At 42.8% G+C, this 28,000-nt stretch overlaps 1 protein-coding gene across 1 annotated transcript; it reads left to right on the top strand.

Annotated features, from left to right (window-relative positions):
- Positions 1 to 182: 182 nt before the first annotated feature.
- LOC107972344 (eukaryotic peptide chain release factor GTP-binding subunit ERF3A-like) lies at positions 183 to 27,834 on the top strand. Its single transcript, XM_063797802.1, is given in 16 exon segments — positions 183 to 202; positions 5,076 to 5,117; positions 5,228 to 5,269; positions 6,320 to 6,547; positions 8,113 to 8,146; positions 11,933 to 12,010; positions 15,311 to 15,491; positions 16,129 to 16,283; positions 16,449 to 16,589; positions 17,792 to 17,840; positions 17,842 to 17,886; positions 19,982 to 20,062; positions 25,527 to 25,700; positions 26,932 to 27,021; positions 27,178 to 27,249; positions 27,251 to 27,834. Coding segments are annotated over 14 exon segments (1,461 nt in total). The 5' UTR covers positions 183 to 202; positions 5,076 to 5,117; positions 5,228 to 5,247; the 3' UTR covers positions 27,362 to 27,834.
- The last annotated feature ends 166 nt before the right edge of the window (positions 27,835 to 28,000 follow it).

The following is a 28,000-nucleotide window of genomic DNA, read 5'->3' as shown; positions in this document are numbered from 1 at the left end:
CAGACCTCCGCCTCCTCGCGTTGCCTGCCGGGAGCCGGAGCCGCTTCCGGTTGCGCCCTGTCCCTGAACTTCGACTCCCGTCGGCCCCAGAGAAATCCGCAACGGGGTAGCGCGGGCGCTGCCGGAACTTGTAGTTCCGCCTCCCGCCGCGCTAAATAGCCGGAAACGGGGGCGGCCAGAACAGAGAACTACCGAGGCGAAGGTACGGGTGGCGGCGAGGGGTCAATCCGCGCCGGGCGTGGGGTTGGCTGTGAGGCCGTCGGAGGTGGTTGGGTGGGAGGAGATCCGCTCACACACACGAGGAGGAGGGTTGAGCCGCCGCCGCCGCCGCCTCTGTCGTCGTCGCGAGTGTGGAGTCGGGACTGGAGCTGCTGCCGCGGCGACGCCGGGATCTTTGTCGCTAGCTCCCGGCCCTTCTGCCCCGCCGCCTTCCCTCGGTCAGCGTTGCCCACTCCTCCCCGGCCGGGCGCCCCTGCCTCCATTTCCCGCTCTCTCTCCACCACACACACGGCCCCCCCGATCATGGATCCGGGCAGTGGCGGCGGCGGCGGGAGCAGCAGCGGCAGCAGCAGCAGCGACTCGGGGCCTGAGTGCTGGGACCAGGCGGACATGGAAGCCCCCGGTCCGGGCCCGTGCGGCGGCGGCGGCTCCCTGGCGGCGGCGGCCGAGGCCTAGCGGGAGAACCTCAGCGCGGCCTTCAGCCGGCAACTCAACGTCCACGCCGCCGAGTTCGTGCCGTCCTTCCTGCGGGGCCCGGCAGCGCCGCCACCCCCAGCTGGCGGCGCCGCCAATAACCACGGAGCCGGCAGCGGCGCGGGAGGCCGTGCGGGTAAAGGCCCGGGACGCGGGGCAGCCCCGGGGACGCGGGAGGAAGTCAGGCCGGGCGCCGGAGCCCACATGGCGTAGGGGTGCGGTCCGGGGGCGCGCGGCCCTGGGGCCCGGTCGGCACGTGGGGCGCTGACAGTGGCGCCGTCTGCCTGGGTGGGGCGCCCCGAGCCCGGGAGCCGGCCTTCGCGGGGCGGCCCGCGGCGGTGGCCGGGCGGGGAGCGGACAGCGCGCCCAAAGACCCGGACCCGAGTGCCGCCCCTCCGCGCCCCTGCCCTGCTCTGGAGTCCGCAGTTACCCCCTTGAGATGGGAACCGTATGGGACGGAGTGGAGCCGCGGCGGATCCCTGCCATGAGGCGCAGAATGAGGACAGATGGAGCCAGGAGTCATTTGGGTGGGCGTTTAGAGATCCCAGGAGTTGGGGAGGACAAACGGCCGAGTTTTCCTTTCACCTTAGGCCCAGCCGAGAGAGCGTCTTCTGCTGCGTTTTCTACTATTGAAACTGTAATTACGGTTTAAACTATCCGTGGCCCCCAACCGTCCTGAAGGAATCCCAAGATGCATTGCAGCCTTGTGATCGGGCAGAAACTTGGCTATCAATACCAAGATCTGTTTTACCCTTAGCATTGTGTACGCTTCTAAAGTTTACAAAGTGCCACAAAGTTAGGATTCCTCACTTAATGTGTGATAGGACACTATATTGATTTGTGTCTTTTTAAAGTGAAGCTTACACTTTTATCCTTTGTCAGCGACTCGTTTAGAGAATTTTCATTGCTGTAAAATCGTTGACCTTATTCAGATTGCTTGGAATAACTCACTGTGTTCGTGCGTCAGTAATTCAGTCTATTTCTTCAGACACTTGAGCATGTTGTAATTTAATAGTTCTCACGTGTCTTTCTGACCGTAGCTAGTAGACATACATTTTCTAATCCATAAAATTTCGAGTTAACTTTGGTTTTTAAACATCTTCCCGTACTTAGGGGTTGCTTAAGTCGTAGGTAGCATGCTTGCAGGTGCTGACGTTGTAGGAATATCCAATGAGTGAACTTATGTATTCTCATAATGGTGCTTATTTTGTGGTAGGTAGCTTGCTTTCAGGTACTGATTTTGTGGGAATGTCAAATGAGTGAACTTAAGTATTCTCTTCCTAATGCTGCTTATTTTAGGAACTATCAGTGTTTCCTCAAAGAGAAAATGAAAAAGGAAGGAAAAGGCTGAACGTCCTTTCATCATTTAGCCAGGACGTTAGTGGGGTGGGTCATGACATCCAGCGCATTTTAAGTGAGAACATATTGTTGATTTCTCTCTTTAAAGTTCTGTATTGTGGTGGTTCTTAGATAAGTGGACATTATAAAAGTGCTCCAGGAGTTTGGTTTCTACAGAAACTTTTGTCACCGTTTGCTCTTTCGTGGTAAAAGGATAGTGTCTGGAGAAACACTCTGATGACGTATGTACGTCAACACGGTTGATTTGGTGGTTTTGTTGACGGTGGCATTTATTTGTGTGGGTGGTTGATGTTTTCTTTTGAGGAGATCGAGCACTTTCAGGATGGTACGGCCCTAGACAATGTTTTCCTCTTGAATAAGGAAGCTTAGCTTGTAATTCTTGACTTCCATCAAGCCATTTTGACTGCCTAACCTAGTTCACTTCTCAGCTCCTAAAAGTGCCCATTCCCTACCTTACTTTGCAGATTCCCTTTATCCAGCCATTTTCTTTCTTGGCTCTTCCTCCTTTCTGTGGAGCCACCAGCACCACTCTGACTAGACTCAGGACTCCATTTACAGCCTGTCCAGCGAGTCATCCGGGGATAACCAACCTTGGTCTAGAATGGTCACTGTTGGTGACTAGGTATTACCTCTTATGCGGGCTTTCTCTCTTCCTGATAGTTGCTAATTTGTAGTTACACCTAATCTTTTTCTCTTTGACAGTGCTAGAAATTGGAGATACGAAAACCTGTAGGGAAGTAGCTGTCAGTAAGAGAATCCGTACAGCATGGTCAGCTTTCTTGTTTGTAATCAAAAAACTATTTTGGTGTTACTGACTTTACCAATTGCTTGTACCAAAATGCCAGTTCATGTTTTTAAAAAATTATCCTATGTAGGATGTCTATTTGGAAAAGAACTGATTTTCTAAATTGAGGTCCAGGGTTATATTGAGACTGTTGGATTGCATGTTCCAGACTATTACGTCCATAAGAAGCCAGCATCGGAGAACAATCAGTGCTTATAAAAAGCAGGGGGATAAATAGGAAATAACACCTGGATTGGAACTTACAAAGGGGGAACCAAAAAGTTTGCAAGGTTTTTTTGATAGCGAGGAAGTGGACAATAGGGCTAGCATGTTCTGTTCTTTAGTTAAGCCATAGCCGAAATTTGTGCTGGGTGTGTTTTTAAACTGCATGCCGGGAAAGCTGTTGAAGGATCCTGGAGAGTCAGACCTTGGGATTCAGTATTGACCTTGGATCTCTTTGAAAACTAAAGAATATAGGTTCCTTAAGAAATAATTAAGTGGAACCCATTTAAGTGTAATTAAGTGTAATTCATTTAAGCACAGTTCTCTAGAGCCAAGTAAATTGGCCAAGAGATTCTCCTTAAAAAGTGAGGTCCCCAAGTGAATAAAAATATAGAAGACAAGGCTTAATGTATATTAGAACAAGCATTTTATCTGATAGGATGTATTTAAGTTGCAATTTGCACCTAGTTTTTTTTTATTGTTAGATAAGAAACTGGTTTAGTAATTTTAGGGTTACTTGAACTTTTTAGAACAGCCAGAGCTTCTAAAGTAATGATGTGGTGTTCTTTGCATCATCCCACCTTTAATGCTTCTCAGAACTCACTGCCATTAAGAAACAAGCATGGAATAAAACCAGCAGCCCTCAGTACTTACTTGGAGGAGGCACTGTCTCCAAAACTTAGCAGATTGTATTGTGGAACTTGAATTTTAAAGAGAAACATTCTGTTTTGTAGTGTTCCGTATTTGCTGAATGCCTTATTTATTGGAGGAGGAGGTTTTTGTTTTTTGTTTTTTGTTTTTTTTTTTGAGACGGAGTCTTGCTCCGTTGCCCAGGCTGGAGTGCAATGGCACGATCTCGGCTGACTACAACCTCCTCCTCCCAGGTTCAAGCAATTCTCCTGCCTCAGCCTCCCGAGTAGCTGGGATTACAGGCACCTGCCATCATGCCCAGCTATTTTGTGTGTGTGTGTTTTTGCAGGGATGGGGTTTCACCATGTTGGCTAGGCTGGTCTTGAACTCCTGACCTCAGGTGATCTGCCCGCCTTGGCCTCCCAAAGTGCCGGGATTACAGGTGTGAGCCACCGCACCTGGCCTTTTTTTTTTTTTTTTTTTTAAATGATTGACATTTAACTTACACACTGTAAAATTCACCCTTTTCAACTGTACAAGCTGGGCGCATTGGCTCACACTTATAAACCCAACACTCTGGGAGGCTGAGGTGAGAGGATTGCCTGAGGCCTCCATACAACATAGTGAGACTGAGACCCTGTTTCCACAAAAAAAAAAAAATACAGCTGGGTGCAGTGGCTCATGCCTGTAATCCCAGCACTTTGGGAGGCCGAGGTGGGCAGAACACCTGAGGTCAGTAGTTCGAAACCAGCCTGACCAACCTGGCAAAACCCCGTCTCTACTAAAAATACAAAATTAGCCGGGCATGGTGGCATGCACCTGTAATCCCAGGTACTCAGGAGGCTGAGGCAGGAGAATTGCTTGAACCGGGGAGATGGAGGTTGCGGTAAGCCGAGATCGTGCCATTGCACTCCAGCCTGGGAAACAAGGGTGAAACTCAGTCACAAAAAAAAAAAAAAAAAAAAAAAAAAAAAAAAAAAAAGGCTAATCACAGCTTTCTTGGGCTGGGTTACCAAGAGAGAATCACGGGAAGTAGATGTGTATTTGTTGAGCACATCTCTAATTTGATCTGTGCTGAGCTGCAAATTACTTTGGCAGTATCTGTGAAGAAAAGGTTTATAAAGCAAATCAAAAGAATAAGCATGTTTTTATGAATACATTGAAACTACTGAAAATGTTTCAAAATTGTCTGTAATTAGTAGAATTTTGAAAAGTAGGTTAAGCAGAGACTTCTAATTTGAAGGCCTGAGTTAGCTGCCATTGATCTGGGGTTATTGATTGAGGCTTGTGTTGTGTTATTGAACTTCTGTTTTTACTGCATATTAAAAGATAAGTGAAATGGATGGATAAGTATCAATTTTTAATAGAACTTATTTCTGTTAAACAGCACCTGTGGAATCCTCTCAAGAGGAACAGTCATTGTGTGAAGGTAATGATGTACTCTTTGAAAGTCTACTTGAGAAAACATTAGGTTGTCTATGGTATGTAAAGCTAGATACTGTTTTGTAAATATATATTATATTTCAATCTCTTGTCTAGGTTCAAATTCAGCTGTTAGCATGGAACTTTCAGAACCTATTGGTAAGAAAATTTCTGACCATATTAATACAGTAATATGAAACTCTTTCACTCTCAAGATTTAAGGTGCATTATGTGTTACGATTATTGTAATGCCTACATTTAAGACACATTGAGTCTTTGCTATTAGTATTTAGAAAGTAGAACAAACTAGGCACTAACACTGCCTTGATAAACTTAATGATTGCAAATAAAATTGAGTGGAGGAATGGTCAAGTCAATTTAAATACCTGTACATGTTCTGTTTTCTTTTTTTTGAGACGGAGTCTCGCTCTGTCGCCCAGGCTGGAGTGTAGTGGTGCAGTCTTGGCTCACTGCAACCTCCGCCTCCCAGGTTCAAGTGCTTCTCCTGCCTCAGCTTCTTGAGTAGCTGGGATTACAGGCGCGCACCACCACACCTGGCAAATTTTTGTATTTTTAGTAGAGGCGGGGTTTCACCATGTTGATCAGGATGGTCTCGAACTCCTGACTCGTGATCCACCCACCTCGGCCTCCGAAAGTGCTGGGATTACAGGTGTGAGCCACCATGCTCGGCCACACGTTCTGTTTTCTTGGTGAAAAATGTTCTTCCTTTTTATAACTTTATTCTTAAGGGTTTCATGTTCCCAGCGTGATTAAAGTTGATGCCAAAGTTTTATTACTTTAAGAGGAAAAAGAAAATATTTCCTAAATCCTTTCATATTTCTCGTGTGTCACGATTTTAAACTTTCCTTTTTTTCTTACTATCAGGGTGTCTCAACACTGGAATAACTAGGCTGTTGGGAATGTTAGAACTCTTATTTACATTTTGTTTGCCATTATGAAAATGAAGCTTTGCTAAAATAGCAATCTCAGCCTGTGAGTCAGTGCCTGCTGATCTGATACCAGCAGTGAGTCTGCCTTGAAAGCTGTCACCCATTTCTGCTATGAAAGAGGTTTTCCTGCTTATGTGTCACTAGGCATTAGGAAATGGAACTATATGCAAACTTCCATTTGTTATTTTAAAGCTAGTGTATTTTAAAGTATAGATTATAAGTCTTTTTCAGAATACTAAGTTAAAATGTCTTTCTTCAGTAGAAAATGGAGAGACAGAAATGTCTCCAGAAGAATCATGGGAGCACAAAGAAGAAATAAGTGAAGCAGAGCCAGGGGGTGGTTCCTTGGGAGATGGAAGGCCGCCAGAGGAAAGTGCCCATGAAATGATGGAGGAGGAAGAGGAAATCCCAAAACCTAAGTCTGTGGTTGCACCGCCAGGTGCTCCTAAGAAAGAGCATGTAAATGTAGTATTCATGGGGCACGTAGGTAAGCTGCTCTCATAGCAATTAAAGTTACTGGATACATAAAACATAGAACATCCTTTTTAGCTACTTGGAGATGTTTAGTGAAACTGAAGCAAATTAATTGAAAATGTCTTGATTTTTAACTTGCTGGGTTTTTTTAGCTGGCAAAAAATTGCAAGTACTTTTTTCCTGAAGTTTAGGCAAATGAATAATTCTGTAATGGCATAGATGCTGGAAGAAAAACTTCAGTATATTGTACGTAACATATAATTAGTCTATTGACCATTGATGGTAGTTCAGCATAGTATTATATATCAGTATCTTAGAAAATGTGCCCTTTTTTATGTGAACCTCAGTTAACTTGTTAATTTTAATGGGATTGACCTTACCAGATAATTTTGTGTGAAGCAGGAAATCAATAATTTGGAGTAACTTCTGGATGCTTGCCAGGTTGCTGGTTTAGCAAAAAACAAAAAACAAATTTATTTAATTTACTTAGATATTCTCTAATTATCTGGCCTATCCCCAGAATTGTGAGAAAAAAAATACAGAATTATGTGTCTTTCATTTCAGCTATCTCTGCCTTCCCCCCAGATATGAAACACTGTACCCCTTCTTTTAGTAGCAAGAACTCTTTTGAAAGTGTAAAGGAGCGGCTGGGCACTGTGGCTGGCGCCTGTAATCCCAGCACTTTGGGAGGCCAAGGTGGGCACATCACGAGGTCAGGAGTTCAAGACCAGCCTGGCCAACGTGGTGAAACCCCGTCTCTACTAAAAATACAAAAATTAGCCAGGTGTGGTGGCATGAGCCTGTAATCCCAGCTACTCCGGAGGCTGAGGCAGGAGAATTGCTTGAACCCAGAAGGTGGAGGTTGCAGTGAGCTGAGATCGCACCACTGCACTCCAGCTCTGGGCAACGGAGCAAGATTCCGTCTCAGGGGGAAAAAAAGGTGTAAAGGAGCACATACCTCATTTGCTGTAAGTGACAGGAAAAGCACCTGAATCTAGTTCACAGTTCTTCAGCTGCTTTTGCTCTTGGAAACTTCTCTTGGGGAATTTATAGTCTGTTGCCGCTGTGCTTTCGGAGTAATCTGTTAAAAAATTCTTTATCAGTAAAGTGTTTTTAAGTGTTTTTTTTTTTTTGGAGACGGAGTTTCACTCTTGTCGCCCAGGCTGGAGGGCAATGGCGTGATCTCAGCTCATTGCAACCTCTGCTTCCCGAGTTCACGCGATTCTCCTGCCTCAGCTTCCCAAGTAGCTGCGATTACAGGCGGCCGCCACCACGCCTAGCTAATTTTTGTATTTTTAGTAGAAACGGGGTTTCACCATGTTGGCCAGGCTGGTCTCGAACTCCTGACCTCAGGTCATCTGCCCTCGCTGGCCTCCCAAAGTGCTGGAATTACAGGCGTGAGCCACCGAGCCCAGCCTTGAGGCTCATTTTCAAAAGGAGAAGGGTAATGAACTAGGATTTATGCCCCAAATTCATATGGAAGATTTAATTATGTATGTTAAAGGGTGCTGTTGTTTGCATATTTAGCCATTGGTTTTTGGTTTTAACCTATGGTTTGCATGTTGATGTTACTTTTAGATGCTGGCAAGTCAACCATTGGAGGACCAATAATGTAAGTCTGTATCTTTTGTTAAATAACAGAGTTAAATTGATGTAATGAATTTTAGGCATTGTAAACCTTCATACAGTCACACAAAGGAGATAAAACAGGTCCCCCAAAGAAAAATTAAAAATAAAATTACTGGGACACAATACTGATGTTAAGAAGTGATTTTTGGCCTGGTGTGGTGGAACACACCTATAATCCCAGCATTTTGAGAGGCTAAGGTGGGAGGATCACTTGACTTGAGGTCTGGAGTTTGAAACCAGCCTGGGCAAGACAGTGAGACTCTGTCTCTACTTTAATTTTTTTAAAAGTAGTAGTTTTTGTAATGTGATTATTACTAGTGTTAAATGTGTTTCTGAAAGCTTTTTACATTTTTTAAAAATAAAAAATGAACACAGAACTCTAGATTATGGGAAACTTGGTCTCCTTTGCATATAACATACATGGGAATAATGACAACCAGCTCTTGAATCTGGTGAATGGGGGAACTGTTTTTTCCTCATTCATCAGCTCCTTAAATGTATATGGATTTAATAAAAGACAGGTAGACTAGCTAAAATGCTAAGATAATTTTTTGATCGTATTATAGAAATTTCCTAGGTATGAAATGACCGTGGCTGGCCTTTAGTAATGCATTTTAGTATTGACAAATCTTGATAACTAAAAAGTCCTAAATTTTTAATTGCTTCTCTAAATTAGACCCATTTCTTTGAACTGTGTCATCAGAGGACCTAGAGGGCTTGCCATCATCTTGCCTAGTTAATTTTTTTTTTTTTTTTTTTTTTTTTTTTTGAGATAGGGTCTCATTCTGTCACCAAGGCTGGAGTGCAGTGGCATGATTTTGGCTCACTGCAGCCTCGACCTCCTGGACTCAAGCAATCCTTCCACCTCAGCCTCCCAAGCAGGTGGGATCACAGGTGCATGCGACCAAGCCTGGCTAATTTTTGTGTTTTTTTGTAGAGGTGGTGTTTCATCATATTGCCCAGGCTGGTCTTGACCTCTTGGGGTCAAGTGGTCTGCCCACCTCTACTGCCTCCCAAAGTGCTGGCATACAGGTGTGATTAACCACACCTGACTAATCATCATTGGTAATCTTGCCAGTTACTTTTGAACATTTCCACAACAGAGACCCTAAGACAGGCTGTTAAACAGGGGTCCTTCCCCTGGTCTCTGTGTTTGAAGTGTCACCGCCATATGATGTTATGTTTCAGGACAGTGTATATTTTTTGCTGATGGGCTGTAAGTTTTGGTGGCATCACACTGGGTTTCTACATGCAAATGCTTAGGTGCACTGCACCATAGATGTCTACGTGGAGAACACAGATGAAAGCTATAGGGAAAGGAGAGCTTTGAATTGGATTGAGTCAAGGAAGTATGCATTACTAACGAACTATTTTGAAATTATTATCTCATTTTGACAAGTAATAAGACTTACTTGCCTAGACAACATTGTTGCAATTTTTTTTCTTTTCTATAGTACCTACATTTACATTTACTTGTTATTTTATTTTTAAATTTACTTGGCTGGGCATGGTGGCTCATATCTGTAATCCTAGCATTTTGGGAGGCCAAGGCGGAAGGATCATTTGAGCCCAGGCTTCAAGAAGAGCCAGGACAATATAGTGAGACCCTCATTTCTATAAAAAATAAAAATAAAACTATATTTATTTTAAGAGACAGGGTCTCGCTGTGTTGCCCAGGCCGGAGGGTAGTGGCTATTTATAGGGGGGATCATAGCGCACTATAGCTTCAAATTCCTGTGCTCAACTGATCCTCCTACCTCAGCCTCCCAAGTAGCTGGGACTACACGCTTGCACCACCATGCCCACCTTATATTTACTTAAAAAAAACAAACAAAAACAAAAAACAAAAAAAACCTACTATATTCTGAAATAATTTTAGATTTACGGAATGGTTGCAAAAACAGTACAGGAAGTTCCCTTCATTCATCCTGCCCTGATGTTGACATCTTACAACCATAGTCATTCATCAAAACTTCCTTATTACTGGTGAAATTAGTCATGATTACTTGGTTAAGGTGTCATCTGTCAAGATTGTCCACTATAAGGTTATTGTTTTCCCTTTTCTTTTTCTTTTTTTTTTTTTTGAGACAGAATCTCTATCGCCCAGGCTGGAGTGCAGTGGTGCGATCTTGGCTCACTGCAACCTCCGCCTCCCGGGTTCAAATGATTCTCCTGCCTCAGCCTCCCAAGTAGCTGGGATTACAGGCATGCACCACCACGTCTGGCTAATTTTTTTGTATTTTTAGTAGAGATGAGGTTTCACCATGTTGGTCAGGCTGGTCTTGAACTCCTGACCTTGTGATCCGCCTGCTTTGGCCTCGCAAAGTGCTGGGATTATAGGCCTGAGCCACCGCACCCGGCCATTTTTTATTTTTTGTTTTTTATTTTTTTTTGAGAAAGGGTCTCCCTGTTGTTTAGGCTGGAGGGCAGTTGTGTAATCATGGCTCACTGCAGCCTCAACCTCATGGACTCAGGCAGTCCTCCCAACTCAGCTTCCCAAAGTGCTGAGATTACAGGCATGAGCCATCACACCTGGCCTGATTTTTTGTTTTTTTTAGAGACGGGGTCTTGCTCTTAAACACAGGCTAGAGTGCAGTGGTGGAATCATAGCTTACTGTAACCTCACACTCCTGGGCTCAGGTGATCCTCTCACTTCAGCCTCCCAAGTAGCTAGGAATACAGGCATGCATTACCACACCAGGCCAATTTTTTAATATTTATGTGGAGATGGTCTCACTGTGTTGCACTGGCTGGTCTCAAACTCCTGGCCTCAAGGGATCCTCCCACCTCGGCCTCCCAAAGTGCTGGGATTACGGGCATGAGCCACCACACCAGGCCACTTTGTTAATTCGAGACTGTAAATATCCTTTTTCCACTTACACTTTCCATAATTTTAGCATCCACCAGTGGTTCCTTTACTTTAACTATTTTCTGGCCAGGCGTGGTGGTTCTCATGCCAGTATTCACAGCACTTTGGGAGGCTGAGGCTGGCAGATCACTTGAGGTCAGGAGTTCGAGACCAGCCTGACCATGGTGAAACCCAGTCTCTACTAAAAATACAAAAACTTAGCCAGGCATGGTGGCACACGCCTGTAATCCCAGCTACTTGAGAGGCTGAGACAGGAGAATTGCTTGAACCCAGGAGGAGGAAGTTGCAGTGAGCTGAGATCACGCCACTGCACTCCACCCTAGGCGACAGAGCGAGACCTGTCTCAAAAAAAAAAAAAAAAAAATATGGCCAGGCGTGGTGGCTCACGCCTGTAATCCCAGCACTTTGGGAGGCCGAGGCAGGTGGATCACCCAAGGTCAGGAGTTCAAGACCAGCCTGGCCAACGTAATGAAACCCCATCTTTACTACAAGTACAAAAATTAGCCGGGTTTGGTGGTGGGTGCCTGTAATCCCAGCTACTCAGGAGGCTGAGGCAGGAGAATCACTTGAACCCAGGAGGCAGAGGTTGCAGTGAGCCGAGATTGTGCCATTGCACTCCAGGTGGATGACAAGAGCGAAACTCTGTCTCAAAAAAAAAAATATATATATATATGTGTGTGTGTGTGTGTGTAATATATATATTTTATATAAAAATGTAATATATTTTATATAAAAATATGTTATATATGTTATATATATTTTATATTTTTTAGACAGACACACACATATAAAATAACTATTTTCTGACGTTGAAATTCTCAACAATTTTCACGTTTTCCTAATTCCACTGAGTAATTTGTGAGTAATTGTTTACTTTTTTTTTTCTTTAAATGTTTTCAGGTATTTGACTGGAATGGTTGACAAAAGGATGCTTGAAAAGTATGAAAGAGAAGCTAAAGAGAAAAACAGAGAAACTTGGTATAGTAAACTTTTATGACACTTATAAATTACTTTTAAGGAGACGATGCCCACTTAGTGCTTTTGGAGCCTGTTAAAATATAAATTGTTGAAGTCTAAACTCGTATCACAACAAAGGAAATTTCCCCTCTCCTCATAATACATAGTAGATGAGTTCCTAATGCTTTAATAACTTACACAGAGAAATTTGGAAACAATCCATATATCTGGTGATAGACTTGTTGAAAATACTATAAACCATCCATTTAATTGGGTGATTTTGCAACCACTGAAAACTTATATTTACATAATTTATAGTAACCATGAATAGAACTTGCGTTGTGGTGGCAGTTGGGGGGAAGCAGGAAACATCCCTATACTTAAGATATGACCATTATATAAATAAATGCTGGAAATAAAATGGAATGGAATTATTGACAGTGGTTGGCTTTGAATGGTGAGACAGTCAACTTTTTTGTTTTCTAACCTTGTTACTTTTATTTTTAAAAAGTTAGCAAGCCTTACCTCAATGGGATATTGACAGTCATTTTTTAAAAATAAAATTATATTCCTCTAAAATAAGCGGGAAAAACGCTAGTCAGTGTTGTTATAAAAAATTGAGGACATGCTGTGAAGATGATGAGGTAAGCTAAATTAATGCCTACTATTATGGATGGTTTGAATTTATATAAATTTTTGCTTGGCAGTGTAATATTGAAGCAATTTTTAGCAAGTAACCATTGCTCCCGCATGGTGCGTTAGTGGCTTTCACTTTTCAAAAATATCTGAGGACAGTTATTTTTTATTTTATTAAAAAGTTTTAGTCCTGGCACAGTGGCTTAAGCCTGTAATCTCAGCACTTTGGGAGGCCGAGACGGGTGGATCACGAGGTCAGGAGATGGAGACCATCCTGGCTAACATGGTGAAACCCCGTCTCTACTAAAAATACAAAAAATTAGCTGGGCAAGGTGGCAGGCACCTGTAGTCCCAGCTACTTGGGAGGCTGAGGCAGGAGAATGGCGTGAACCCGGCAGGCGGAGGTTACAGTGAGCCGAGATTGCACCACTGCACTCCAGCCTGGGCAACAGAGTGAGACACCATGTCAAAAAAAAAAAAAAAAGAAAACAACTTTTATTGGGCCAGGCGTGGTGACTCAAGCCTGTAATCTCAGCACTTTGGGAGGCAAGGCAGGCAGATCACACCTGAGGTCAGGAGTTCGAGACCACCCTGGCCAATATGGTGAAACCCTGTCTCTACTAAAACTACAAAAATGGCCGGGCACAGTGGCTCACGCCTGTAATCCCAGCGCTTTGGGAAGTCGAGGCAGGCGGATCACCTGAGGTCAGGAGTTCGAGACCAGCCTGACCAACATGGAGAAACCCTGTCTCTACTAAAAATACAAAATTAGCTGGGCATGGTGGCGCATGCTCTAATCGCAGCTACTGGGGAGGCTGAGGCAGGAGAATCACTTGAACCTGGGAGGCGGAGGTTGCGGTGAGCCGAGATGGTGCTGCTGCACTCCAGCCTGGGCAACAAGAGCTAAACTCCATCTCAAAAAATATATATACAAAAAGTAGCCGGGCGTGGTGGTGGGCACCTGTAATCCCAGCTACTTGGGAGGCTGAGGCAGGAGAATAGCTGGAACCTGGGAAGCAGAGGTTGCAGTGAGCTGAGATGGTGCCACTCCAACCTGGGCCAGAGCAAGACTCCGTCTCCAAAAAAAAAAAAAAAAAAAAAAAAAAGAAGGGTAGGGGCGCCGGGCACGACCTAGGCTCTGTTGCCCAGGCTGGAGTGTAGTGGCCCCATCTCGACTCACTGCAAGCTCCACCTCCTGGGTTCACGCCATTCTCCTGCTTCAGCCTCCCAAGTAGCTGGGACTACAGGCACCCGCCACCACGCCTGGCTAATTTTTTGTATTTTTAGTAGAGACAGGGTTTCACCGTGTTAGCTACGATGGTCTCAATCTCCTGACCTTGTGATCTGCCTGCCTCAGCCTCCTAGAATGCTGAAATTACAGGCGTGAGCCACAGCGTCCATCCAAAAATGTTTTATTATTACCCTTTGACTCTCAAGACAGCCATTATTTGTGTTGTATTTTGTGCCATGTGAGTATAAAAATGAAGTAATAAGGGAGCTCATTATCACTTAACACACAGTGATATTGGCATTTGTAGTTAGTCTTTCTGTGTAGTCAACTTGTCATAAAGTTCTAGATGGTATAATTGACTGCGTTTATACAAAAGCTCTAAGGGTTTGAATCAAAATAATACATTCTTTCAGTTTTATTTTATTTTATTTTTTTTTGAGACGGAGTCTCACTGTGTCACCAGGCTGGAGTGCAGTGGCGCGATCTCAGCTCACTGCAACCTCCGCCTCCTGGGTTCAAGCGATTCTCCTGCCTCAGCCTCCCGAGTAGCTGGGACTACAGGCGCCCGCCACCATGCCCAGCTAATTTTTGTATTTTTAGTAGAGATGGGGTCTCACCATGTTGGCCAGGATGGTCTCAATCTCTTGACCTCAGGTGATCCGCCTGCCTTGGCCTCCCAAAGTGCTGGGATTACAGGCATGAGCCACTGCACCTAGCCCTTTTTTTTTTTTTTTTTTTTTTGAGAGACAGAGTCTCCCGCTGTTGCCCAGCCTGGAGTGCGGTGGCACGTTCTTGGCTCACTGCAACCTCTACCTCCCAGCTTCAAGCGATTGTCCTGCCTCAGCTTTCGAAATAGCTGTGACTACAGGTGTGCTCCACTATGCCCAACTTTTGTATTTTTAGTAGAGATGAGGTTTCATCATATTAGCCAGGCTAGTCTCGAACTCCTGACCTCAGGTGATCTGCCAGCCTCGGCCTCCCAAAGTGCTGGGATTACAGGCGTGAGCTACTGCGCCCAGCCCTATTCTTTCAATTTCTTTGTTTTCTTTTGAGACGGAGCCTTGCTCTGTCGCCCAGGCTGGAGTGCAATGGCACGATCTTGGCTCACTGCAACCTCCTCCTCCCAGGTTCAAGCGATTCTCCTGCCTCAGTCTCCTAAGTACTACAGGTGGGCTCCTCCACACCCGGCTAATTTTTGTATTTTTAGTAGAGACAGGGCTTCACCATGTTGGTCAGGCTGGTGTCGAACCCCTGACCTTGTGATCTGCCGCCTTGGCCTCCCAAAGTGCTCAGATTACAGATGTGAGCCACCGCGCCCGGCTCAATTTTCATTTCACCAATCTTGTTCGTGATTTAGGTGTTGTGTGTCATCCATTATATCTTTAATGGTGAAGAATATCCTAAAAACTCTGATGTTCTTAGGAATATTGTTCTTTTTTTAAAAATTATTTCAGGTACTTGTCTTGGGCCTTAGACACAAATCAGGAAGAACGAGACAAGGGTAATACAGTAGAAGTGGGTCGTGCCTATTTTGAAACCGAAAAGAAGCATTTCACAATTCTAGATGCCCCTGGCCACAAGAGTTTTGTCCCAAATATGATTGGTGGTGCCTCTCAAGCTGATTTGGCTGTGCTGGTAAGAAAGACATTTCCAGTCCATCTGTATATTTGTTAGTAGCCCTGCTTATATCTTTAAATTTGAATTTATCTTCTAAAAGCTCAAATTCAGGTTGCAGTGAAATATAATGATGTACACGGTCACAGTTTTCATCATACTAATCTCTCTTCAAGAAATCTTCAAAATTTGATTTACTTCTGAAAATACGTTTCACCTTTTCTCTCCTGTTGCTATTATCTATTACCATGTCAGAACTTAGTCTCCATTAAATGCCAAGCCCACCGTTAGGCACCATGGGTAAAAAATGAATAGGAAACCATCTGTTTCATACGGTCTTCAGTCATTTTGCGCTTTTCACAATGTACTGGTAGTAGATCACAATTTTTTTTCCTTTGTAGTTACAATAGCTAGAAAGTAAATGTTGGAATTTTAAAATATGCAGGTATACTAGATTTTGGGAATGTGGGGGATTGGAAGCATCTAGACATTGTTTGATTTGTGACATTCAAAAGCAGTACGTCAAAACTCGTTTGCTTCTATTTTCTTGCAAAAAAAAAAAAAAAAACTCGTGATATAACTGAAAGGAAAGATGTTTTACTGCCATAAGGGTATGCCTGAAGGCGAAGGAGTAAACTGTTTCCTTTCTTGGAATTAGGTAATCTCAGCCAGGAAAGGAGAGTTTGAAACTGGATTTGAAAAAGGAGGACAGACAAGAGAACATGCAATGTTGGCAAAGACAGCAGGTGTAAAACACCTAATTGTGCTAATTAATAAGATGGATGATCCAACAGTAAATTGGAGCAATGAGAGGTGAGCGTAGATGTCTGGTATTTTATGTTAGTGGGATTAAGGATGGTTTTGTTATTGTACGACTTTTTCTCTAGGGTTTTTCTAAACCTTAATCTGTTTACTTAGGAAACTAGAGTTCTTGGTTTACATTATAATTGAGTTATTTTGGTTACATTATAATTGTAGATATGAAGAATGTAAGGAGAAACTAGTGCCATTTTTGAAAAAAGTTGGCTTCAATCCCAAAAAGGACATTCACTTTATGCCCTGCTCAGGACTTACTGGAGCAAATCTCAAAGAGCAGTCGGATTTCTGTCCTTGGTACATGTAAGTAACTGTTTTTTCCTTTTCTTAAAAAGGAAAAGGATGTTATTACTTAAATTACTTATAAAGACATATGCTGAGTAACATGTTAACATATGCTATTGAGCATATATCTTTATAAGTAATTTAAGAAAATATTAAATGTAACCTTGGCTTTAAAAATACTAAGATCTTTGCCCATTTTTAAACTGGGTTGTCATTTTGTTACTGAGTCCTAAGAGTTCTTTTTAATACTGGCTACCAGTCCCTTATCAGCTACAATATGATTATAGCAGTATTTTCTCCCACTTTATGGATTGCCTTTTTTCACTTCTCGATGGTGTCCTTTGAAGCACAAAAGGTTTTATTTTTGAAGTTTTTTACATTTAGATATGTATTTGATTTTGAGTTAACTTTTGTGTAAGATGTAAGGTCTATGTGTAGGTTTGTTTTGTTTTTGTATATTAATTGTTTACACACAATTTGTTGAAAAGACTATTCTTTTTTCATTGAATTGATTTGGCTCCCTCTTTGAAAATCAAATGACCATAAATACGAGTTTATTCTTGAACTCCGTGTGTCTTTTTTTTGGTTTGTTTTTTTGAAACAGGTTTTCACTCAACCAGGCTGGAGTGCAGTGGCATGATCTCGGCTCACTGCAACCTCTGCCTCCCAGCTCAAGAGATCCTCCCACCTCAGCCTCCCAAGTCGTAGGGACTAGGCACATGCCACTGCACCCGGCTGATTTTTGTATTTTTAGTAGAGACAGGGATTCACCATGTTGCCCAGGCTGGTGTCGAACTCCTGGGCTCAAGAGATGCACCTGCCTTTCGGCCTCCCAAAGTGCTGGGATTATAGGCATGAGCCACTGCACCCAGCCAATACTGTATGTTTAAAGGGGAAATTATTTTATAGAATCTTGGTTTCATAGCTGGAAAAGTCCATAAAAAGTAATAGAGTATAGTCAATTTATTACATGTAGGCTATTTGCTATAAAATATTTCTCTAAATTTTAATAAGTTTATGAGGAAGCCTTATACTGAGCAGTTTTATAATATTTTTAGTTTTCTGTGGAATAAGTGAGATGAAATGGATAATAAAGTGGTTGAATGGGAAGAATACATGAGTAGAATGAAAATATTCTTATAAGCTGTTTATAGTCATGTAACTTAACATTTTGATATTTATGTTGACTTCCTTTAATGGCTTTGTTGTTATGTTCTCAGTGGATTACCGTTTATTCCATATCTGGATAATTTGCCAAACTTCAATATGATCAGTTGATGGACCAATCAGGCTGCCAATTGTGGATAAGTACAAGGTACCCAAAATGTTAAAGAGATTGGGTTTCCTGGGAGGGGAAATCATTGTTGTGCATTTTGTTTCTAGTTTTGAAAACTTTTTTTCTTTTCTTTTTTTTTTTGACAGAATCTTGCACTCTGTCCCCCAGGCTGGAGTGCAGTGGCGCGATCTCAGCTCACTGCAAGCTCTGCCTCCTGGGTTCAAGTGATTCTCCTGCCTCAGCCTCCTGAGTAGCTAGGACTACAGGCTCCCGCCACCACGCCCAGCTAATTTTTTGTATTTTTAGTAGAGACGGGGTTTCACTGTGTCAGCCGGGATAGTCTTGATCTCCTGACCTTGTGATCCACCTACCTCGGCCTCCCAAGGTGCTGGGATTACAGGCGTGAGCCACCGTACCTGGCCTTCTTTTTTTTTTTTTTTTTTTTTTTTTTTTTGAGACGGAGTCTCACTCTGTCACCCAGGCTAGAGTGCAGTGGTGTGATGTCAGCTCACTGCAACCTCTGCCTCCCAGGTTCAAGAGATTCTCCAGCCTCAGCCTCCTGAGTAGCTGGGACTACAGGCGTGTGCCACCGCATCCAGCTAATTGTTTTTTGTATTTTTAGTAGAGACCGGTTTTCACCATGTTGGCCAGGCTGGTCTCGAATTCCTAACCTCAGGTGATCCGCCCGCCTTGGCTTCCCAAAGTGCTGGGCTTACAGGCATGAGCCACCATGCCCGGTCCAAAAACTTTATTAACAACATAACATTGATGTCTTTTTCTTAATGGCTTTATATTAGTGGTATAGATAGACCATAATTTATTCAACAAGTTTAGTTTATTTTAGCTGTTTCCCGATGAGCCAGGGATCATATCTTAGTGATAAACTCATAGATGTAACTGCTGGGCTCAAAGGATTTTCTTATTAAAGTTGATGCATATTGGTAAATAGCATCGCAAAAATACTGTGCTAACTTCTGTCACCACTAGCAGCATGAGTGTTAGTTTTACCACAGCCTCACCAGCACTGGATGTTCGTCTTAAAAAAAATAAACTTCCTTGTTTTTAACTGGATTTCCAACTTGAATTTTTAAGTTTTGCGGTATCAATGTATGTAATGTTTTCCCCTCCTCAAATACATTATTCTTTAATTAGCTCCATTCTAAATTTCTTTAACAAGTATTGCTTTTTCCAATTTTATATATGAGGAAACAGGCCTAGAGATCAGGAGAACCTGAATTTGTACAAACAGTTCAGATCTTCCAACATAAACTTCTGTGTTGTTTTCTGCACCTTTTTTTTTTTTTTTGAGATGGAGTCTCGCTGTTTCGCCAGGCTGGAGTGCAGTGGCATGATCTCGGCTCACTGCAACCTCCGCCTCCTGGGTTCAAGCGATTCTCATGCCTCAGCCTTCCGAGTAGCTGGGATTATAGGCAGGTACCACCACACCCAGCTAATTTTTGTATTTTTAGTAGAGACGGGGTTTCACCATGTTGGCCAGGATGGGCTCGATTTCCTGATCTTGTGATCCACCCGCTTCGGCCTCCCAAAGTGCTGGGATTACAGGCGTGAGCCACTGAGCCCAGCCTTTTTTTTTTTTTTGAGACAGAGTCTTGCTCTTTTACCCAAGCTGGAGTCGAGTGGTTCAATCTCGGCTCACTGTAACCTCTGCCTCCTGAGTTCAAGCGATTCTTCTGCTTCAGCCTCTGGAGTAGCTGGGATTACAGGCATTCCACCGTGCCTGGCAATTTTTTTATTTATTTTTTATTTTTTGTATTTTTAGTAGAGATGGGGTTTCGCCATATTGGCCAGGCTGATCTCCAACTCCTGACCTCAGGTGGTCCACCCACCTCCACCTCCCAAAGTGCTGGGATTATAGGCTTGAGCCACCACATCCAGCTTGTGCCATATTCTTTTTAAATTATAGGCATACTGAATTATTAATATGATCATACATATGCTTATGACACAAATTATTATAGAGTATTTGTTACTGAGTTTAAGATGAACCTAAGCCTTCTACTTAAGCAAATGATTTTCCTTTATGAATAAGCAGTGTAGAATTTCACTTTGGGCTATTGAGCTGTTATACAGCACCAAGAAGTCTGAAACTGGATTTTATTTTACATTTGATCAGGATATGGGCACTGTGGTCCTGGGAAAGCTGGAATCAGGATCTATTTGTAAAGGCCAGCAGCTTGTGATGATGCCAAACAAGGTAAGAATCGGTTATGCTGTTTCCTATCCATTTATTGATATTTTTCTTTTTCTTTTAAGAGATAGGGTCTTCTTCTGTCACCGAGGCAGGAGTACAGTGGCACATTCATAGCTTATTGCAGCCTCAAACTTTCAAGCAATCCTGCCACCTGAGCCTCCCAAGTATCTGGGACTATAGGCTTGTGCCACTCTGCCTGGCTAATTTTTTTTTTTTTTTAAATAAAAATTGAGATGGGGTCTCACTATGTTGACCAGACTAGTCTCTAACTCCTGGCCTCAAACAATCCTCCCATCTTGGCCTCCCAAAGTGCTAGGATTACGGGCGTGAGCCATCATGCCTGGCCTCCTTTGTGTCATTTTTGACTGTTCAGTTGCTGAGATTTGCAGATAACTTGAGGCAGGGCTTCTCTAACAGCTCCAAAGATGTTGCTTATGCAGGACCACAGACTTGAGTCATCAGTACCTTCAGATGGAGATTTTGCTAGATTTCAGTGAGAATTTATTTACCATGCTAACTCCAGGCAGAGTAAATTAGAAAAAGAATCCATTATCAAATGTAATATTTAGACATAATTGGCACCTTACAAATTGTATTATCTGGCTTCTTGATGCCTTGTGCATTGGAGATTAGAATATATAGTATCTTCTAAAATGTTTATATTTTAAAGCCTACTTTTTCCTATTATCTTTGCAACTTGGAGGCTAACATCTGAGTGAAAATAATTCTCAGGTTGAGTTCTTAGTTAGTTGTTGCTGCTGTTGTTGTTTTGAGATGGAGTCTCACCCTGTCGCCAGGCTGGAGTGCAGTGGCGCATTCTTGGCTCACTGCAACCTCCGCCTCCCGGGTAGCTGGGATTACAGGCATGCATCACCATATCTGGCTAATTTTTGTGGTTTCAGTAGAGACAGGGTTTCACCATGTTGGCCAGGCTGGTCTCGAACTCCTAACCTCGTGATTTGCCCGCCTGGGCCTCCCAAAGTGCTGGGATTACAGGCTTGAGCCACCACACCCAGCCCTTACTTACTCAGTTTTGTCTGTAGAGTTGTCCCAAAAATTATGGAGATGAGCCAGGCATGGTGGCTAACACCTAGCACTTTGGAAGTTTGAGGTGGACCGATTGCTTGAGCCCAGGAGTTGGAGACCACACTGGGCAACATAGGGAGACCCTGTCTCTGTGAAAAATAAAATTAGCCACTTGTGGTGATACGTGCCTGTGGTCGTAGCTATTTGGGAGGTTGAGGCAGGAGGATTGCTTGAGCCCAGGAAGTCAAGGTTGCTATGATTTATGAGCTCTGATCACACCACTGCACTCCAGGCTGGGCAACAGAACAAGACCTTTTCTAAAAAAAAAAAAAAAAAAAAAAACTATGGAAGTGTAAGGCAGCTTGGTGGTTGCAAGGGGCTGAAGGAGGGAAAGTAAGGAGTGACTGCTTAATGGGTGTAGGATTTCCTTTTTGGGACAATGAAGTTTTAGAATTAGTGGTATTGATTGTACAACATGGTGAATACACTAGATGGCACTGAATTGCAAACTAAAATGGTTTAAAAGTTGAATGTTATTACTTATATTTTACCAGAATAGAAAAAAGTATGATTCTCTAAACATAAGTGAAGTTAGTGCCCAGACATATTTGCAAGTGAGGGGCCTTAGTAACTAGTATAGAGAAAGTAGCTGTTCTCTGTGGAAGTTATCACTTGATACTAATCACTAGGCAGGTATAGAATGTCCTAGAGTTGAGCAAGCCTCAAAAACTCAGTTTAGTCCTCCTGAATCTCAGTGGAACAGAACTAGAATAGTTTAAAAGACATAGAGGCAGCTGGTGGGTGGGCCATGCCTGTAATCCCAGCACTTTGGGAGGCCAAGGTGGGTGGATCACGAGGTCAGGAGTTCGAGACCAGCTTGGCCAACATAGTGAAACCCCGTCTCTACTAAAAATACAAAAAATTAGCCAGGTGTGTCAGCAGGTGCCTGTAATCCTAGCTACCCAGGAGGCTGAGACAGGAGAATCGCTTGAACCCGGGAGGCGGAGGTTGCAGTGAGCTGAGATCACGCCACTGCACACCAGCACAGGCGACAGTGCGAGACTCCGTCTCAAATATCAAATAAAAAAGAGGCCAGACTTTTACAATAAAAAATTCATGGGGTTGGCAACCTACGGAATGAGAGAAAACATTTGCCAATCATGTATCTAAATATGGGGTTAATATCTAGAATATATGAAGAACTCCTACAAGTCAACAGAAAACCTGAACAACCCAATTCAAAAATGGGCAAAGGATTGCAATAGACATTTTTCCAGAGAAGATGTACAAACAGCCAAAAAGTACATGAAGAAATGCTTAGCACTGCTAACTATTAGGGAAATAAAAATCAAATCCACAGGGCTGGACATGGTGGCTTATGCCTATAATCCCTGCACTTTCGGAAAAGCTGAGGCAGGAGGATCACTTGAGTTTTGAGACCAGGCTGGGTCTCTCACTATGTGTGAGATCCCATCTCAATTAAAAACTTTTTTTTGGAAAGCAGAGTAACAACGTGTTGGCAAGGATGTGGAGAATTTGGAACCCTTGTGCACTGTTGGTCATGTAAAATTGTGCCAAGTGCCGTGAAAAAATATAGCAGTTCCTCAAAAAATTAAACATAGATTTCCCACATAATCCAGCAATACTCTTTCTGAGTATATACCCAAAAGAGTCTCAGATATCTGTATAAATAAACATGTTCATACATGTATTATTCACAGTAGCCAGAAGGTGGAAGCAACCCTGATGTCCATAAAGGATGAATGGATAAAGAAAGCGTGTTACATACACGTAATAGAATATTGCACAGCCTTAAAAAGGAAGTTCTGACACAGGCCACAACATGAATGAACCTTGAGGACATTATGCTATGTGAAATAAAACAGTCACAAAAAGACAAATACCGTATGATTCTACTTAAATGAGGTACCTGGAATAGTCACATTTGTCACCTGAAAGTAGGATGGTGGTTGCCAGGGTTCGGGTGAACAGGGAGTTTCAGTTTTGCAAGATAACAAGATTTCAGAGTTCTGAATATTGGTTGTACAATATTTTAAATGTATTTAATTTAGGTGTACTATTGAAATGTACACCTAAAATGGTTATGATGGTAAATTTTGTTACATGTATTTTACCACAGTAAGTAATTAATGGGTTAAATTAAAAATTGGTTATTTTTTACTTTGATATTTTATGAAACTGTTCTGAGATACAGATTGTTTTTTGTTTTTTTGTTTTTTTGTTTTTTTTGAGACGGAGTCTCGCTCCGTAGCCCAGGCTGGAGTGCAGTGGTGTGATCTCGGCTCACTGCGACCTCCACCTCCCAGGTCCCGGTTCAAGCAATGCTCCTGCCTCAGCCTCCCAAGTAGCTGGGATTACAGGAACGTGCCACCATGCCCAGCTCATTTTTGTATTTTTAATGCAGACAGGATTTCACCGTGTTGGCCAGGCTGGTCTTGAACTTCTGACCTCGTGATCCACCTGCCTTGGCCTCCCAAAGTGCTGGGATTACAGGCGTGAGCCACTGCGCCCAGCCGATACAGATTGTTTTTTAGGTGAGTGACTTCTAAACTCTTGTTTCTTTCTTTCTTTTTTTTTTGAGATGGAGTCTCCTTCTGTGGCCCAGGCTGGAGTACAGTGGCGCCATCTCAGCTCACTGCAACCTCCACCTCCAGGGTTCAAGCAGTTCTCTGCCTCAGCCTCCCGAGTAGCTGGGATTACAGGTGCCTGCCACCGCGCCTGGCTAATTTTTGTATTTTTAGTCGAGACAGGGTTTCACCATCTTGGCTAGGCTGGCCTTGAACTCCTGACCTTGTGATCCACCCACCTTGGCCTCCCAAAGTGCTGGGATGACAGGTGTGAGCCACTGTGCCTGGCCTTTTTTTTTTTTATTTTATTTATTTATTTTTTTTTTTAATTTTATTTTTTTTTTTATTTTTTGGAGATGGAGTTTCGCTCTTATTGCCCAGGCTGGAGTACAGTGGCACGATCTCGCCTCACTGCATCCTCTGCCTCCTGGGTTCAAGCGATTCTCCTGCCCAAGCCTCCTGAGTAGCTGGGATTACAGGTGCCTGCCACCACGCCAGGCTAATTGTTTTTTTTCTTTTGTATTTTTAGTAGAGACAGGGTTTCACCATGTTGGCCAGGCTGGTCTCAAACTCCTGATCTCAGGTGATCCACCCGCCTCGGCCTCCCAAAATGCTGAGGCGTGAGCCACTGCACCTGGCCTGCATAGCATTATTGATGTAGTAAATGTCACTGATGGTAAATTTCCCGTGTATCTCCTCTCAGGTCACTTGTTCTTTTGCTTCACCTTGCTGCCACAGCCAGCACTGGAAGTACTGAGGAGCAATACTGGCATCAGAACTGGAGGCTTCCATAACTATTTTATTTTTACATTAAAAACTTTTTTTTTTTTTTTTTTTTTAAAGACAGGGTCTCGCTGTGTCACTCAGGCTACAGTGCGGTAGTGTGATCATAGCTCACTGCAGCCTTAAAACACCTGGGCTCAAGTAGTCCTCATGCCTCAGCCTTCCAAGTAGCGGGACTAAAGGCATGTGGACTACCCAGCTCCATGGACTATTTTGTTAGAAACAAAGAGTTTAGGCCGGGCACAGTGGCTCACGCCTGTAATCTGAGCACTTTGGGAGGCCAAGGTGGGTGGATCACCTGAGGTCAGGAGTTTGAGACCAGCCTGGCCAACATGGTGAAACCTCGTCTCTACTAAAAATACAAAAAATTAGCCAGGCATGGTGGTGGGTGCCTGTAATCCCAGCTACTTGGGAGGCTGAGGCAGGAGAATGGCTTGAACCCAGGAGGCAGAGGTTGCAGTGAGCCAAGATCGCACCACTGCACTCCAGCCTGGGCAACAAGAGCAAAACTCTGTCTCAAAATAAAAAAATAACAATGCTATGCAGCCATCATCACTATCTAATTCCAGAGCATTTCATTACACCAGAAGGAAATGATGTATTCATTAAATAGTTGATAGACTTTTAAAGCTTAGTTCAATAATTTTTAAGTAGTGCATAATTCCGATATTTGGAGATTGATAGGTAATAGAAGACAGGTTTATTAAATCCTTCATAGAATTCCATAATAATAAAAATTATATCCATAAAACTGAAATCCAAATATTAAATTGTGTTTTTGATTTTGAAAAGGTAAAAAAAGGCAAATGCTAGTGTATACAGTGTTCTAGTTGGAAATGATTAGAATGTGATATTTAAAAGGTGACACGTTAATACTTTAATTGGCAGTTATACTTCTAGGATATGATTTTTGCTGATCATATCTAGGCTAAGATTTTATGTCATACAAACATAGGTGTTTACAGTCAAATCTTGCAACTCTTTATTGAGCAGACAGACATTCAGATCATTTTATGTTCCGTAATGCAGTGAATGTGTCAGAAAACCTCCAGTCTTGTTTTCTTTTAAAGCACAACGTGGAAGTTCTTGGAATACTTTCCGATGATGTAGAGACTGATACCGTAGCCCCAGGTGAAAACCTCAAAATCAGACTGAAAGGAATTGAAGAAGAGGAGATTCTTCCAGGGTTTATACTTTGTGATCCTAATAATCTTTGTCATTCTGGACGCACATTTGATGCCCAGGTAAACAAATTATTGTTGTTGTCATAGTGGGTTTTAATGTCTAAATGAAATTAGAATATCAGTGCCTTTTGTCCTGATTATTTGTGACATGCCAGTTAACCCATCTTAGTGTAGAGAAGGGGAATGGAAATATTATAAGCCACTTATATATCATAACCACAATAGGCACCTCATACAAGGTCTTCAAGCTGGTACAAGTGCTTACTGGATAAGGAGTATTCTTTGTAAGTTCCTTTTTATGTTTGATCTCCTGATGATACATTCTAGAGTATCTAATATTCACTTTGACCGGAGCACAGTTACTGTGGAAGTCATGGTTTATGTGCTCATTGACAGCACATAGCTTTCCAGACAAGAAATCACACAGGTTTCCCTGTTATTAACAATCTAACCTCCCTGGGAGAATGACAGAGTAAGTGACTGGTGTGAATAACAGAATTTTTTAAAGTTCTGTTCTAAGGTATGACAACTAATCAAGTTAGATTTTGATGCCAGATGTAAGGTTGTTTACTTTACTGGACCTTGGATATTGAGAAATGGATAAAGCTGGATAAGTTTACATCTAGGTAGCTTCTGAGCGGTAAAAATTAGCTTAGTTCCTTGGGGAATATAAGGAAAGGCTTCCCAGATAAGAAAGTTGGCCTGCTGTCTTTTGTTTTGTTTGGAGATGGGGTCTTGCTCTGTCACCCAGGCTGGAGTACAGTGGCACGATCTCGGCTCACTGCAACCTCCACCTCCGGGATTCAAGCGATTGTCCTGCCTCAGCCTCCTGAGTAGCTGGGATTTAGGCGCCCACCACCACGCCTGGCTGATTGTTTTGTATTTTTAGTAGAGACAGGGTTTCACCATGTTGTCCAGGCTGGTCCTGAACTCCTGGCCTCAAGTGATCCCCCCGGCCCCCCTGCCGCCTCGGCCTCCCAAAGTGCTGAGATTACAGGCGTGAACCACTGCGCCCAGCCAGCCTGCCGTGTTTTGAAAGTTGACCAGGGACTTGCCAAGAAGATAAATACAGGATAAGATATTGAAATTCATGCTTTGAGGTCAAGCAGCCTGACCCATCCTGTGAACAAAATTAGTAAGACAAACCTATCACCTCTAACACAAAAATCACTTAAGTTGGTGTCCTAGTGAGATGGTAACACTAATTCTTGGGATTTATATGGCGCTTGAGAACACTGAATTCTTATTTACCCTAAGGATAAAGATAAGAATGTGTTTGTTTGTTTGACAGATAGTGATTATAGAGCACAAATCCATCATCTGCCCAGGCTATAATGCGGTGCTGCATATTCATACCTGTATTGAGGAGGTCGAAATAACAGTGAGTTTAAGATAATTGGTTTATTTCTGTTTTAATACTGTTTTATCTTCATAATTTCTAATCAGCAACAGTGATGCACTTTTATTTCTACACCTGTTCTTAAAGATTATTTTATTTGGCATTATTCTGATTTTCTCATACTCTTTTCTTGGTTAGGCCTTAATCTGCTTGGTAGACAAAAAATCAGGAGAAAAAAGTAAGACCCGACCCCGTTTTGTGAAACAAGATCCAAGTATGCATTGCTCACTTAAGGACAGCAGGAACCATCTGCCTTGAGACCTTTAAAGACTTCCCTCAGATGGGTCGTTTCACCTTAAGAGATGAGGGTAAGAGCTTTTAAACTGACGTCTAGTAGTATATCCAGGATACCTAGCTTTGGTCATCTTCATCATCTCAGTACAGTACACATTGCAACAGGTTCACAGAAAACTTCGATTCACATTCTTATTCATATGAATGTTTTATGAGTTGAATGTATTGAACAGAATTGACCACGTGCTTTAGTAGTAATGCCAAATCTAGTAATGCTCTACGTGAAGAATCTTAATTTTGATGTTTTGTGAGTAGTGGATTTGGAAGGCTATTTTGTTTACTAAGATATTTCTATGATGTAATCCTTTGTAATATGTCTAGCGATTAAAAGGAACATAGAGATTGATTTTTTTTTTAACACCTAATTTTTCAGAGGTCTAATGTTTGTGACCTTTTGTGTGCATCCATTTCTGCCTACCTCTGGGTGACGCAGAACAACTAACATTCCCATCTTGGGGTCATGAAGTTCTTTGGCATAAAAACAAAATGATTGTTATGAAACGTTTCCTTATGAGCTTTTAATATTCCTATCCTTTTCCTTTCCGTTTCCCTTTCCTCTTTCCTTTCCTTTCCTTTTTTTGAGATGGAGTCTCGATCTGTCACCCAGGCTGGAGTGCAGTGGCACCATCTTGGCTCACTGCAAGCTCCACCTCCCAGGTTCACGCCA

This window comes from Pan troglodytes, chromosome 18 (genome assembly GCF_028858775.2).
Source record: "Pan troglodytes isolate AG18354 chromosome 18, NHGRI_mPanTro3-v2.0_pri, whole genome shotgun sequence".
In the NCBI taxonomy this organism is placed as follows: Eukaryota; Metazoa; Chordata; class Mammalia; order Primates; family Hominidae; genus Pan; species Pan troglodytes.
The sequence above is the reverse complement of the archived record's forward strand: the minus strand, read 5'-3'. Positions and strand labels throughout refer to the sequence as shown.